Below are 15490 nucleotides of genomic sequence, written 5' to 3'. Positions count from 1 at the left end.
ATAGCCTTTATCTCTATCCCATATAGACATGCCTTAACCGCGTCGTCCCAGGTTGCAACTGCCTGTTATCGTACCACCAGCACTCAGCTACTGGCTGCAGGAAGTTTAATCCTCCAAGGCCAACCATCTCCGAAAAGATAGTCCGGATTCCCTTCGAAGGAGTCTCTCCCTCACGTAAACCTGCGGTTTGGGCGAGAGGCTGTATGCAGGGATGCAAAGAAACAAAACTCCGCAGGATCCAGCCACACAGCCCCCCTCACGTAGCTTCACGTGGGGAGTATCCACGTGGCGAGTAATCGCCAAAGGCGCGGTACAAGAGAAGGGGGCCTTGACGCAGAAAGTCCGTGTACCCGACGTTGAACTAGACGTTCTGGCCTAGAAGCGCCAAAGCTTCTAGAAAGTGTAACGGGTGGCGTGTAGCCGTACTCAGCACTGCATATCACGTCACCTCCAGCCGCATCCGTCGCCGACACGGCGGTCCACTCGTACCGCCGACGTCGCCTTTATCGTCTTATGTCATCCGGTTGGCTGAGCTACGCGCAAGCCCTTCCCGCTTCCTTGGGTACTTGCATGCTGCGCCACTCATGCCGCAAAATAGCTCCGACTAACTACCGAGCAGTTTTAGAATAGCGTACGTCTTCTCTGCATACGCAGCCTTTCCCAATGTAGCAGTTGCTCCATGTGATAAGGACTAGGGCTGCCGGAAAGTGGGTCTGCTTACTCTGCTTTAGTGTCTCAGCCAGGGGGGCTGCATGCCGTTGCTGGAGCCTAAAACCTAATCACAGGCAGCAAAACGGTCAACTTTGTGCTACCTGGTGGAAGACCGCTACTTCTCTTGCCCTGGGAGCTGTGTTGGCTTCGCCAGCTCATACTGCGCTGCGTCGACGTTGCGGCATGAGTGCAGCGAGGCTGCTCAACGTCCACGCATTGCCCATATGTTGGCGACATGCCTGTGGTGATCAGTTTGCATGTGATCAGGTAAGCGAGCGATGCTAATATATATCACATTCGGACGATTTGTAAGGTACGCATGATGCGTAATCGAAATGGCATAAGGACCGAGCAAGTCCGTGGACTACAGGCGGCGCGAGACGTCGTAAGTGATGCGGTTGTGGGATATATAGGCTGGGACACCAAGTGGTTAAGATTATTGTTTATCTTATAATCAGAATTCTTGAACATTCCCCCAAAGTTGTTGAATTCAAATTCGTTCATCATACAAGATAACATTTTATTTATGATCGTCTGTTTCAAGCAACAATCCGAGATTGTATAACGCCTCGGCCTACAAATACTTGAAACCTAAGGACACGCCCGCCGGATAGACACCATCGCTATATAGGAGTATCTAAAATGAAAGCAACGACAACTTGACAAGGTAGTTCCACGATTCATTGAAATACATTCATAGGTTAGAGGACATTGCCCACCGACCAGCTTCGAGGGCGCGCAACTGATCCCTTGCGAGAAGATTTACATCTCTTAAGCATTGCAAAGCGACCAGGAGCTGGTCCAACTCCTGGCTGGTATCCGAAACTGTGCTCTTGACCCTCAGCATAAGAAATGTGGCAGCGCTTGAGAGAACATTTGGGAAAAACGGATGGATTTTGAAGCAATCCATGCGCGGCACAGCTTTCGCCAGCTCGGCTATGTAGCTGGCCGAGTGATACGCCTGCTGCTCCGAGTCGAGCGTCAGAAGCTGATTGAACGGCGCTGCGTGCGTGGTGTGGTAAAGATGGATAATTGCGCTGTGGACCAGCACGTGGGCAAAGGCCAGCAAAGGATTGCGTTCGACGACCGAAAGGCCCATCGGCGAGGTCTGAGCGAGTCTTAGACTCCTCTTCTCAAGTATGGCGGCAAGCCATTCAATCCGCGTCCGGATGCTGTCGGGGTTGCTCCCAGAGACGACTGCGGCATGAGCCAGTCCCCGATGGTTCATGCATCGGCCATAGAGCGCGGCGAGGACGACGCACTCGGCAAGAGGTGAGAGGGTGCTGTGGCCGCTGTTGACCACGGCCTCGGGTAGAAAGCCTGTCTGGATGGGCTGGTTGTTTTGGAAGTTTGTCTCGGGGGCAGGGAGACGGGTGCAGATCTGGAAGAGAAGTGAAATTAATATTAGGTGCTGGGACACGACGACGACCTTGACTGCACTTACCAGTTCCTCGTGCAGTGTGAAGGGCCACTCGTTGGCCATGTTCAGAAACCGATCAAAGGCAAAAGCCACCCAAAACGACCGCCTCTTCTCTTCTGTTCTGGCAAAGCTCTCATCCGCCATCGCGAACGAGGCAGAAGAGACATCGCCTACACCATCGACATCGTATAGCCGGGACATTTGGATCAGCCGGAAAGCCCGACCAGCCGTGAGCATGGCCTGGCGCTCCGACACCTGCAAATGCTCGTAGTGGGCTACGAGGAGGCTCGTCTGGATGTGTTCGAGCTGCACCGTCGCCGGCTCGAGAGCGTCTAGCACGTTGAGCATTTGCCGCGTCTGAGCGTACAGAGCCTTGCTCAGGCTGCGATGCGAAGAAGACATGGTTGCCGCCATGGTCTGCATGGCGGATCGGAGAGACTCTCTCCCTAGGTCCAGGTTCTCTTGGCCAGCCCAGGAGAAGTATCGCCGCTCATGGATCATTGGCAGAATGGCATGCACGCGGTCGAAGTATAGTTGATCTCTATTCCCATGTGTCAGTGTATTGTTCTTTGAGCCGGGCTATTGACACAGCGTAGACGTACAAGTTCGCTCTCACGCGGTCTGACATGTCCAACTCTCCAGTGTATGGATTGCCTAGTGCGCCGGTGCTGGATATCGGCGTCGCGTTCGGCGTGTATGGTTTGCTTACTGTGGTGGTGCCCGACGACAGTGACGGTAGTGTCATCGGGCACTCGTTGGATGAGTAACTGTTTGAGTAGAGATCTGAGCAAATGGAAATTGGAGTAAGTGGGAGTGGTTCGATGGATGTGGAAAAACCACTTGTTGGTGATGCCATTCCGACTATGCCATGATCCATGTCGTAGAACGAAGCCTGTCCTGGCGACTCGGTCCCTGCAGTAGTAGAAGCAGTAGAACCACCGGTTTGGGATTCTGCATCTGGATCGATCAGTCCGGACTGGCCGTAGAGCTGCCATTCCAGTGATGCTCCAAATGTCGCATTAGTCCGGCTCTGAATGGGGAAAACAGCATACTATGACGTACCGACACGGTTGCGTAAAGCCTTCATCCGGCCCTTCTTAGGGCCCCTGGGTGGCCGTTTATCAACTACGACGCATGGTGTCCCGGACTCGGTACATGTACTGCACTGTGGTCGTGCGCGATCGCAACGGGCCTTCCGCCGGCGGCACTCTTCACACGCAAGCCCTGGCTGCTGCCTCATCCCCGTAGTCATTGTTCTGATGCTTGGATGTTAATTGCAGATCGGCACTGGGGGACGCTGTGCTACCGCAGGTTTTGGTGGAGTTGAACGCACTTATACTTGGCCATGCTAAGCCTATGATGCTGATAAATTGTTAGGCCAAGTACCAAGCTATCATAATCTGTAACGTCTGTCCACCGTGGTACTCACCCCACGCGATCCTACTTGACCGTGGCAATCCGTCGACCCGCCTCGTCAGAGGTCGATACGTTGCGCGGGTTCGGGTTCGTGTTCCGCATCCCACCTAAACCAGGGGGTGGACGGCTAGCCCAACATTAAATACACATGGGTAAGGCACTGTCTATCACGCTATCTGCCTGGCTCTCAGCTTTGCGCTACGTCCCGTGGGGAGGGTGGTCCGTGGATGTTTGTATCTTTCTTTTTGTTGTATTCATATGTTCTTTGCATGTTCCTTCTCAAACTTTAAAATCTGTGCATATCCGCCTCTGCCCATTAGCGGTGAGACACGGTGCTGCGCGTCTTGTGTAATTGATGGCGTTGCTTTTCGTGCACGGCGACCCCAGAAGGTCGAGAGCCAAGCGAAAAAGGCCAATGCGGGTAAGCTGACCGAATAGAGGAAGTCGGCTTGATCCGCGTCAGCACTACCCAGGCAAAATGTATAGCTATCACGTCAGTTTCAGTTCAGAGTTGGACCCCACGCGGTTGCGCACTCTCCTGCAGCCACTGCACAAGCTAGGCCCTATTCGGCTAATTTTCCTTGCGATGTGCTCCCCCGCTCCAGCCTCCACGCGGAAGCCCTCTCGGACCCCACCAAAACTACCTATTTATGGAGTGCGGAACAGCCTAATGTAGAAAGCGGTCCGGCAGGCCGCTTAACCGTGTGGCTCGCTTCAGGTCCCAGCCAAGAGCCTCCGCGTCAGGGGAACCGCTCCGCCTCACAACACAACCACCACCATTGAGACTCTTGGCAGGTTGGTTTTTAGAACAGCTTAATCTGCGGCACCGTTGGAGCGCAATCAACCCTCGACAGTAGCACATAGCCTAGCCCAATGGGTTTGGCGGATCAGGTCATTCCGTACTCCCTACTCTGCCTGCTTGCATTTAAATTTTCAACCACTGCGCTGTCGTGGTTGTCAGTGCCTCTTTTGCTCGTGGAAATAGTCCATTATTAATACTCCGTCAACGACAACATCCCACTCGTCCGATCGCCACTGTCAGCTTACCATGACACTCATCTTGGCTCTCTGCATTGCTTCCGCTTTCGGGTTAGCAACGCAGGCAGATCAGTTCGACCCCGATAGCTATGCTGCCGAAGACATCATCACCCGCGAAGTCGCAGTCATTGGCGGAGGCAACAGCGGCACCTATGGCGCTATTAGGCTTACGGATCTCAACCAGAGCGTCGTCGTCGTCGAAAAACAAGAGCTGTTAGGCGGCCATATCGACACCTACACGGATCCTGGCACTGGCACCAAGATCGACATTGGCGTGCAGACGTGGTTCAACTACTCCGTCGTACGCGACTTTTTCGAACGCTTCGATGTTCCCGTCTCACTGTACACATTTGCGGCCGAGGGTGCCGTTTACGCCGACTTCAAGACCGGCGAGACCTTCCAAAACTACACGCCCAGCAGCGACTTTACGGGATATGTCGCTCAGCTTGCCAAGTACCCTTACCTCATTGACGGTTTCAATCTCCCGGAAATTGTGCCCGAGGACCTTTTGCTTCCGTTTGGGGAATTTTTGACCAAGTATTCCCTCGGAGACATTGCCTGGACCATATGGTCCAACTCCTGGGGTTCGGGAGATATCCTCAAGCAACCGACTATATACATGCTCAAGGAAATTGACGAACCTTTCATCACTGCTTTCACCGCAGGCAGTATCAGCAGTGCTCGTCGTGACAACCAAGAGATATTCGACAAAGCGAAGGAGGAGTTGGGCTCGGATGCACTAGTGTCCAGCACTGTCATCGCCGCACAACGCCCAGCCGAGAAAGGAGACGAAAAGACCAAACTCGTGGTAAAGACACCCAACGGCAACAGACTCATCGTCGCCTCCAAAGTGCTCGTCAGCGCTCCTCCAACGCTCTCGAATATGGACGCTTTTGACCTTGACGACACTGAAAAGTCTCTCTTTGGGCAATTTACTAGCAGCTCTTTTTACGTCTTTCTCATTACCGACACGGGCCTCCCTAACGGCTACAGCTTCCAGAATGTTCGACCTTCGAGCACAAACACTTTCAGTATCCCGCCTCTCCCGGGCCTCTACAACATCAATCCCACGGCCATCGATGGGCTCTTCTCGGTCTGGTACGGCGGGCTTGAGGCTCTTTCTCAAGACCAGATGAAAGAAGACATTACGGCCACGGTTAAGCGCGTTCGCAAGGCCGTTGATGGGACAAGCAATGGAGAGGTTACCTTCCTGGACTACAGCAGCCACACGCCTTTCCAACTGGCAGTACCTTCTGATGCTATTGCGGATGGTTTCTACGACGACCTGGCGGCGCTTCAGGGCCACCGAAACACATGGTACACTGGCTCGGCTTTTGTCGGTGTTCATGCGGCTCTCCTTTGGAACTTTACCGAGAATCTATTGCCGGAAGTCATTGGGGCTTGAGTAAATTCTGCCATGAAAATATGGTCAGTTTTTAACAATCAGACCATATAGATTAGAGAGCCTTCAATTATGGAAGCCAATTTTGTTTTTCAACAAAACAATACTTTGTAGGTCGGTATGTAGATGTTTTAGGCACTATGTATGACCATTAGGCAAAATGTATCAACGAAAAACAAAAAACACAATTTAGTTATCCTCACTGCATATCGACAAGGTGACGGCAAGACGCATGAAAAAAAGCATCGATCAATGCCGGTACAGGGAAGGCGTTGGGAACGGACACGTGCAGAGCACGGTTGCAGCTTTTAGATTAGCGTCAGGGCTCAGCCAACCCCCGCTTATTGGCACGTGCTTGGGTCGCGCAGCGGTCGTTGCTTTCGATCCTCCTCCGACCTCCGTCAACTCTTCTGCGTCGTCGACCGTCATCTCACTCTGCAGTCAGATATGTCTTGCGCCAGCCCCCTATGTCAACATACTGTTTTAACGCACGTGCAGCTTACCCTGCAGGGCTTCTCATGCACAACGCCACAGGTACAACACCAGTCGCCGTTTGAAGTATCACGGCGTCATGGTGAACATGTCAGACCATACTCCTCAGGTCCGTCTCAGGTCGCTGAGTAAGCAATCTGTTACTTTTTCACGGACGGAGGACATCGGAAGCAGCCGACGAGGTATCAGATCCTCCGGGCGATTTAAAAAGGGCTACCAGGCCCATCTCGCCAAGCCTTAAAGGGAAACATGCAAGCAAACTCGCCGGGCCTTGACGCGGATCCACCCTGACTGCAGTTTTGAGGCTGAGACAAAGGAAGTTTTTCGACTCCCATAAGCACAGATAGATTACTCCGCAGGAAGCAAGGTTCCTCTCCGGACATCAAAAATGTCCGTACCCAGGCACTATCCTTATCGAGTAATTCTTTCAGCCGTCCCAACATTTGTCTGCGCTACCAAAACACCGATTACCCAATTTTAGCATTAAGCTCTGCTGCAGATTCTAAAGGACCAGCTCTAACCAAGTACTTAACTTCCACCTAGGATTTCCAATGGCCCGGGTCAGATGTTAACCTCAGTGTTAAGTATCTCATCACCTACGCGTTGATTTTTCATTACTACCTCTTCCCACGCAAGAAAGATTCAACACTACGTCCAAGATGAGCAACTCCGAGCAGTCCTTTGGGAGCGAGCCCATAGCTATTGTCGGCTTGAGCTGTAAATTCGCAGGGGACGCGTCGAGTCCCGATAAATTATGGAAGTTGTTGGAGGAAGGACGGAGTGCATGGAGCGAAATTCCAGCTTCGCGCTTCAATCCCAAGGGCACTTTTCACCCAAACTCGGAGAAGCTGAGCACTGTGAGTGGCCTCTATAACTACCCGAATTGTAGACTAATGAGATGGGTTTAGGTACATGTTCGCGGTGCGCACTTCATGGAAGAGGATGTGGGAATGTTCGATGCTGCCTTCTTCGGTTATTCTGCAGAAACTGCGTCGGTAGGAAGAATTACTTCAAACTCGGGTTTGCATGTACTGACAACGACAATGCGTAGACGCTTGATCCCCAATTCCGGCTCCAGCTGGAATCAGTGTATGAGGCATTGGAAAATGGTTCGTTTCCCTGCTCGGCTTTGAAATCCTCCGTCAGTCGCTGATGAAAGTAGCCGGTCTTCCTCTTGCCCAAATCGCGGGTTCCAAGACGTCTGTGTTTGCTGGTCTTTTCGTCCACGACTACCGAGATGGGCTAGTCCGTGATGAAGACAATATCCCAAGATTCTTCCTCACGGGCGTTGGTTCCGCCATGGCCTCCAATCGCATATCGCACTTCTTCGATTTCCGAGGCGCGAGTATGACGATAGACACGGGATGCTCGACAACTCTGGTGGCTCTTCACCAAGCAGTTCAAAGTCTGCGAAGTGGAGAGTGCGACATGAGCATCGTCGGCGGTTCAAATGTCTTGATAAACCCTGACAACTTCAAGACCATGGGATCGTTGGGGTAAGCAATTTTCTCTCTCTTGTTGTCCGCTTGCTAAACGTGCTTAGCTTCCTCTCCCCCGACGGCAAGTGCTTTGCCTTTGACTCGCGCGGCAACGGCTACGGGCGCGGCGAGGGAGTGGCTACGATTGTCATCAAGAGACTCAAGGACGCGGTCGCGGCGGGCGACCCAATCCGGGCTGTCATCCGCGAGACAGTCCTTAACCAGGACGGGAAGACGGAGACTCTCACATCACCAAGCCAAGCGGCGCAAGAAGCACTCATGCGCGAGTGCTACGCTAGGGCCGGCATCGACCCGCTCAGCACACAGTATTTCGAGGCCCACGGAACTGGCACCGCTACCGGAGATCCGATCGAGGCGGGAGCTATTGGTGCCGTCTTCGAAGGCCACCGCAGAAAGGCTGAAGAGGCACTGCGCATTGGCTCTGTCAAGACGAACATTGGCCACACGGAGGCGACGAGCGGTCTGGCAAGTGTCATCAAGGTAGCTCTGGCGATGGAAAAAGGCATCATTCCGCCTACGATCAACTTCGAGAAGCCCAATCCCAAGCTGCAGTTGGAAGAGTGGCGCCTCAAGATTGCAACCGAGCTGGAAAAGTGGCCTGCAGCCGCTGGTGAAATCCTTCGGGCGTCCGTCAACAACTTTGGCTATGGAGGCGCCAATGCGCATGTCATCATGGACAATGCGGCATCCTCGCTGAGCAACGGCACTAACAGAACCCTCAATGGGCACACTCACGATTCGTCTGTCGATGCGACCAAGTTACTGGTCCTAAGCGCAAAGGATGAACAGGCTTGCCGGAAGATGGTGGACAACCTGAAAGAATTCCTTGTCAAATCCGAGCAGGATGGCAGAGAAGTCGCCACAGAGTTGTTCCTTCAGAGCCTCGCTTATACCCTGGGTCAACGCCGGACACTATTCCCTTGGGTTGCCGCGTTCCCCGTTCCTTTCACAAAAGGCGTTGGTGAAGTCGTCACAGCCCTGAGCTCGCCTAAATTCCGACCGTCTCGCACGTCGCGACGTCCTCGAATCGGAATGGTATTTACGGGACAGGGAGCGCAGTGGTACGCCATGGGAAGGGAGTTGATCACGGAGTATCCTGTGTTCAAAGCATCGCTTGAAGAGGCCGATACGTTGCTGAAGGAGCTCGGGTCGGATTGGTCGCTGATCGAAGAGCTTCATCGCGATGCCAAAACAACCAGGGTTAACGGAACAGGCTTCAGCATCCCGATTTGTATCGCGGTGCAGATCTCGTTGGTTCGTCTCTTGCGTACTTGGGGAGTCACACCGACTGCTGTGACGAGTCACTCAAGTGGAGAGATTGCCGCCGCCTACACCGTAGGCGTTATCAGTTTCCGGTCGGCCGTGGGTATTGCCTACTACCGCAGCAAACTGGCCGCCGACATGACTCTCGAGGGTCCTGTTAAGGGCGGCATGCTTGCTGTCGGACTTGGAAGCCAAGACTCTGAGCGCTATATTGAGCGTCTGACTTGTGGCGCCAGGGCCGTGGTGGCCTGCATCAACAGCCCAGCCAGCACCACGGTTGCTGGTGACGTTGCTGCCATCGAAGAACTCGAGGCCTTGCTCAAGGCTGACGACGTGTTTGCTCGCCGCCTCAAGGTGGACACTGCATATCACTCTCACCACATGGAGCCAATTGCCGCCCAATACCGCGAGGCTCTCAGCAACATGCCACCTGACGACGCAGCCAAGGACAACAAGCTTAAATCAATCGCATTTGCATCCGCCGTCACCGGGTTCCGCATCTCAAGCGCCAAGAAGATTGCGCACCCGGACCATTGGGTTGGTAGTCTGTTGCAACCCGTCCAATTCATTGACGCCTTCACCGAAATGGTCCTGGGAGATTTGGATAGCACTGAGCCAAGCGTGGACATTGTTGTCGAGGTTGGCCCGCATACAGCTCTTGGTGGTCCTATCCAGCAGATCCTGGAGCTTCCCGAATTCGATGGCATTCAGTTGCCCTACTACGGCTGTCTGGTGCGTCATGCAAACGCCGTCGAAAGTATTCAGACGCTCGCAGCGAACCTGCTTCGCGAGGGCTACCCACTGGATATGGAAGCGGTCAACTTCCCCCACGGACGGGACCAGCAAGTTCGCGTGCTTACGAATCTGCCTTCGTATCCTTGGATTCACCAGACTCGTCACTGGGCCGAGCCTCGGTCCAATCTTGGACTCCGCGAAAGAGACCAGGCTCCTCATGATCTTCTTGGTCACCTTGTGCCTGGAACGAATCCGCAGGCGCCGACGTGGCGACACACCCTCCGTGCAACTGAGTCGCCGTGGGTGAGAGACCACGTCATTCAATCCAACATGCTCTACCCGGGATGTGGGTTCATCAGCTTGGCCATCGAGGCCGTCAAGCAGCAGTTGACAATGCTGGACCAAGATCAGCAAGCGACCAAGAAGATCTCTGGCTACCGAGTCCGAGATGTAAATGTCCTACAAGCATTGGTCATCCCGGACACAGCGGACGGTATCGAGATACAGACAGTGCTTCGTCCGGCAAGCGACAAGGCCATCGGCGTGCGTGGTTGGAAGCAGTTCGAGGTCTACTCCGTCACGGCAGATAACCAGTGGGCCCAAAATGCTCAGGGTTTGATCACGGCCGAGTTTGAAGAATCTGACAAGAGCGTTGAGTTCGACGACAGCAAGTTCAAGGCTCTAGACCCCAGCTCCGGCTATGCGCGACGAATTGACGCGACGGACATGTGGAATGTGCTGAACTCGCTCGGTATCCAGTATGGACCTACTTTCAAGAATATCAGCAACGTTGTTCAATCCGGCAGGGAGTTGATGTCGGTCAGCACCATTACCGTAGCGGATACCTCAGTGCCGAAAGACCTGCCCCGGAACCATGTCATTCACCCAAGCACCCTGGACGCAGCTGCTCAGGCGACCTACACGGCTCTGCCCGGGGTAGAGTCCCACCAAGACAGCACTCGAGTGTTCCAGTCCATCGACAACATCTGGATCTCGAGTGAGATCAGCCACGAGGCTGGCCACAGCTTCCAGTGCTACACCTCGCTCAAACACGCAGATGCTCAGGGCATGGAGGCCGACATTGTGCTAGCTGATGGCGGCGTTCCTCAGATCAAAATCGACGGCCTCGTCTTCTCGTCTCTGGGCCGAAACCCAGTTGACAACTCGAAGCCTTGGGAGAACGAGCTCTGTAACAAGCTGGTGTGGGAAACTGAGCCGGACCTCAGTCTCAACGCTCTGTCTGCACAGTCGTTATCGGACCAACCCACCAAGCTGCTGCACTCCATCGTGCACAAGAACCCCCGTGCACGCATCCTCGAGGTTGGAGCCAGCCTTGGGGGCACAACCCGTGCTTGGCTGCAAGCACTGGGCACAGGAGAGACTGGGGGTCCGCTTGCGGCGTTCTATCACTTCACCAATGCCTCGGACGACGAGTTCGAGACAGCGCAGAAGGAGCTTGCGCCGTGGAGTGAGATCCTTGGCTTTGAAAAGCTCGACATTGAGCGTGACCCGTCTTTGCAAGGATTCGAGCCGGGCACTTACGATATCGTGCTGGTTTCTGAGTCCCAAGCATCATCCGCCGACAACGCGTTGGCCAACGTGCGCAGCTTGCTCAAGCCAGACGGTAGGTTGCTCATGACGAAAACGACTCGGGATGAGCTGGACACGCAGCTTGTCTCTGGTCCTCTCCCTGAGCTACCCAATCTGCCAGCTTCGGACGATGTCATACTCGTCACCAGCAACAAGACCCGTCTTCCCCCATCTGCCTGGCTTGAATCCCTACAGGCCGCCTTGTCGGTCAGCGGCAACAAGCCTGCCGTGCATGTTCTCGAGTCCTCAAAGGCAGCAGCTTTCGCTGGGAAGATCTGTGTTTTCCTTGGCGAGATCGAGCACCCTGTACTTCGCGACATCGACGCCGCAACGCTGGAGGCTGTCAAGGCCATGGCGATTGGCTGCAGGGGCCTGCTCTGGGTTACGCGTGGCGGCGCAGTCGAAAGCCAGAACCCGGACCTTGGCCTTGCTTGGGGCTTCCTTCGAACCCTGCGGAACGAGTACCTTGGCCGGCCTTATCTGTCGCTGGACCTCGACCCTAGTGCTTCGCTTTGGTCTGATGACGATGCGTCTGCCATTGTTCAGCTCCTGAAGGTAGGGTTTGGCGACTCGGCTACGGCTGTCACTGAGTTCGAGTATGCCATTCGCGAGGGCCATTTCAAGATCCCGAGAATTCTCAAAGACAGGGCTCGCAATGATATTGTGTCGCCCAAGGACGCCGCTGATCTGGACAAGGTCATGGAGCCGCTTCACCAGCCAGACCGCCCGCTGCGGATGCACGTTGGAATGCCCGGATTGTTGGATACGCTGGCGTTCGATGATGACGATTCAATCTCCGCGGAAGCCGGATCCGCACTCTCGCCTGAGATGGTCGAAGTTGAGCCTCGGGCTTATGGTGTCAATTTCCGCGATGTCATGGTCGCCATGGGACAGCTACACGAGCGCGTCATGGGCCTCGAGTGCTCTGGTATCATTACCCGCGTGGGCAGCGATGCAGCCAAGCAAGGGTATGCCGCCGGAGATCGCGTCTTCTGCCTACTGCGCGGGCCCTTCGGAAGCCGCGCTCGCATCGAATGGACCAATGTATCGCACATGCCCGAGGGACTCAGCTTCGAGGAGGCTGCTTCTCTCCCGGTAATCTTCTGCACTGCATACATCGGGCTCATCGACCTGGCGCGCATGGAACCCGGCAACTCCATCCTCATCCACGCTGCGGCCGGTGGCGTGGGCCAGGCCGCCATCATGATGGCTCGGCACTTGGGCGCCGACATCTTCGTTACCGTTGGTACGCAGGAGAAACGCGACTTGGTGATGAACAAGTACGGCATCCCGGCCGATCGCATCTTCAGCAGCCGCGACACGTCGTTTGCTGCTGGAGTCCTCGCTGCTACCAACGGCCGCGGTGTTGATGTGGTCCTCAACTCCTTGGCCGGACCTCTTCTGCAAGAGAGCTTCAACGTCCTTGCTCCCTTCGGGCACTTTGTCGAGATTGGCAAGCGTGATTTGGAGAGCAACAGCCACCTGGAGATGCGCCCGTTCACTCGGCAGGTCTCCTTCTCGGCCTTCTACCTCCTTTCCCTCATGCAGCACAAGCCGCGCCAAATCCATCGCGTCTTGGGTGAGATTTCGCGCCTCGTGCAGGCAAACGTTCTCGCCCCCGTCCATCCCGTCACGGCCTACCCGATTGCCGACGTCTCGAAGGCCTTCCGCATGCTGCAGACAGGCAAACACATGGGCAAAGTGGTTCTCTCCGTCGGCCCGCAGGAGCAGGTCCCAGTCCTTCGGCGCGCGCCGGCAGCCAAGTTCTCCCCTGACGCATCCTACCTGCTCGTGGGCGGTATGGGCGGCATTGGCCGCGCCATCGCGTACTGGATGGTGGCGCATGGCGCGCGGAACCTGGTCTTCATGTCGCGCAGCGCCGGCCGCAGCAGCGGTGGGGCTTCGACGTTCGTGAAAGAGCTGGCCGAGGCGGGCTGCCGCGTCAAGCCCGTGAGCTGCGATGTCAGCAGCGAGGCCGACGTTGCGCGGGCGGTGCGCTCGGTAGCAGAGGATGGCCTCCCGGCGATCCGTGGTGTTATCCAAGCAGCCATGGTGCTTCACGTAAGTTTGCACATAACCAATAATAAACAGCCCTTACTAATCTCTCGTAGGATACCATCTTGGAGCAAATGACGCTTGCCAACTTCCAGACGGCCATCCGCCCCAAAGTCCACGGCACCTGGAACCTGCACAAGCAGTTCGCCCAACCCAACTCCCTGGACTTCTTCGTCATTCTCTCGTCCATCGTGGGTGTCGCGGGGAACGCCAGCCAGTCGAACTACGCAGCCGCCGGAGCGTACCAGGACGCGCTAGCGCGGTGGCGCGTGTCGCAGGGCCTGCCAGGCGTAGCGATCGACCTCGGGGCCGTCAAAGCCATCGGCGTCGCGGCCGAGACGGCAGGCGTGCTGGGGCGCCTGCAGCGGACGGGGCATATGCCGCTGAGCGAGGAGCAGGTGCTCGGGGTGCTGGGCAGCGCGGTGCTGGCGCCGTACGAGGCGCAAGTGGTGGTGGGGCTGAACAGCGGGCCAGGCAAACACTGGGACAGCAACGGGGAGGCGCAGCTGGGGCGCGACGCGCGGTACAGCGGGCTGGCACAGCGGAAGACGGAGGGGGGGCAGGCAAGCGGCGCAGCGGGGGGGCCGGACGCAGGGACGCTGGCGAGCAAGATCGCGGCGGCGGGCTCGCTGGACGAGGCGACGGGGGCCGTGGGCGCGGCCATTGCCGCCAAGCTGGCGGATATCTTCCTGCTGCCGGTTGAGGAGATTGAGCTCGCGCACCGGCCGGCGCACTATGGGATTGACTCGTTGGTGGCGGTCGAGCTGCGCAATATGCTGGTGCAGCAGGCGGCGGCCGAGGTGTCCATTTTCGGTATTATTCAGAGCGCGTCGCTGACGGCGCTGGCGGCGGATGTGGCGGCGAAGAGCGCGCATGTTGGTGCGGGGTTGGTTGGGGGGGGGGGGGGTGGGAGTGGGGTGGCTTGAGTGGGTTGGGTTGGATGGGTGGGATGGGTTTAGATGGGGTTGGGTTGGGTTATAGAAATGGATTGTGTTTGGTTTCCTGGTTAAGTGGTGCTTGAGCGTGACAGTGAGTGAAAGACGCATAAAAAGGATTCTGGGCGTGCACAAAAAGGATCGCAGTAACACGATCATCCTCTTTTCTAGAAAATCAGCGCGATAAGTAGATGCGGTAGTGAGGAACGTTTGTATCATGCAAGAGCGGCATAACGCAATTACACAAGGCTTTCTTTTCAATTTTATACTGAACTGATGCAGCATAATAACTAAAATAAGATATAAAAAGGAGAGCGAATATATAGAACCTTGTAAACTTATAGAAGTAGTGTAGAGCTCTATTGTTATATACTTAAATAAATAGACTGTAGTTATACTCTCTGTATAAGGTAATAGAGTTATATTTATTTTAGGACTATAGATCATCGTAGAAGCCGTAAATTTCAGTTATTCAAATTGTCGGTGCGACTAGCAAACCCATACTTGGTGAGAGCGTTACGGTACAAGCTAATAAGTAAAGATTCGCCACCCACTCCGAATACGTCGGACTGCTAAGCCTCACAGCCTTTATTCTCAACAGTGAACTTATCTAAGCCCCGATACCCATATCCATGGTAAGCGTCCTCTGTAGTATACTCCTGAAGAACACGCATCGGTATGGGCCTATTAAACAGTATAGGCTCCTCGTGATCTTCAACTTCTTTGATAGGGAAAATTCCTTGGAGTACACGCATCCGATTGTGCTCATCGGATCCAAGCGCGAACTCTTCCTCAATCTCTTCGACCGTTGTAACGTGCGTTATTTTGAATCCATTCTTAATTCCAAGGAAGTCCAGATCGACCTTACTGACCTGTGGATCAGCGATGGACGTGCTGAGGTCGATGAGTTTCATGAGTATCAAAAAGGCCTTTT

General features: G+C 55.0%; 3 protein-coding genes across 3 annotated transcripts; 2 read left to right on the top strand and 1 right to left on the bottom strand.

The window, feature by feature from the left end:
* Positions 1 to 1317: 1317 nt before the first annotated feature.
* On the bottom strand, positions 1318 to 3582 carry K452DRAFT_77823 (uncharacterized protein). The gene is made up of 6 exons (XM_033547129.1): positions 3561 to 3582; positions 3465 to 3493; positions 3194 to 3387; positions 2734 to 3136; positions 2156 to 2672; positions 1318 to 2092 (listed from the first exon to the last, which is right to left on the bottom strand). The coding sequence occupies exons 2-6, from the start codon at positions 3476 to 3478 to the stop codon at positions 1406 to 1408; spliced, it is 1815 nt and encodes a 604-aa protein (XP_033395186.1). The 5' UTR covers positions 3479 to 3493; positions 3561 to 3582; the 3' UTR covers positions 1318 to 1405.
* Positions 3583 to 4554: 972 nt separating this feature from the next.
* K452DRAFT_290019 (uncharacterized protein) lies at positions 4555 to 6065 on the top strand. Its single transcript, XM_033540930.1, has one exon. It carries the CDS (start codon positions 4596 to 4598, stop codon positions 5988 to 5990), a length of 1395 nt encoding a protein of 464 aa, XP_033395185.1. The 5' UTR covers positions 4555 to 4595; the 3' UTR covers positions 5991 to 6065.
* Positions 6066 to 7138: 1073 nt separating this feature from the next.
* K452DRAFT_232273 (uncharacterized protein) lies at positions 7139 to 14547 on the top strand (the record flags this gene model as incomplete). Its single annotated transcript, XM_033537219.1, has 6 exons — positions 7139 to 7336; positions 7388 to 7474; positions 7531 to 7588; positions 7642 to 7975; positions 8023 to 13627; positions 13678 to 14547. 6 exons carry the CDS (start codon positions 7139 to 7141, stop codon positions 14545 to 14547), a joined length of 7152 nt encoding a protein of 2383 aa, XP_033395184.1.
* Between the last annotated feature and the right edge of the window lie 943 nt (positions 14548 to 15490).

The sequence above is a fragment of the Aplosporella prunicola genome (genome assembly GCF_010093885.1).
Source record: "Aplosporella prunicola CBS 121167 unplaced genomic scaffold K452scaffold_20, whole genome shotgun sequence".
In the NCBI taxonomy this organism is placed as follows: Eukaryota; Fungi; Ascomycota; class Dothideomycetes; order Botryosphaeriales; family Aplosporellaceae; genus Aplosporella; species Aplosporella prunicola.
Note: the sequence above shows the minus strand (reverse complement) of the source record. Positions and strands in the feature narration are given on the sequence as shown.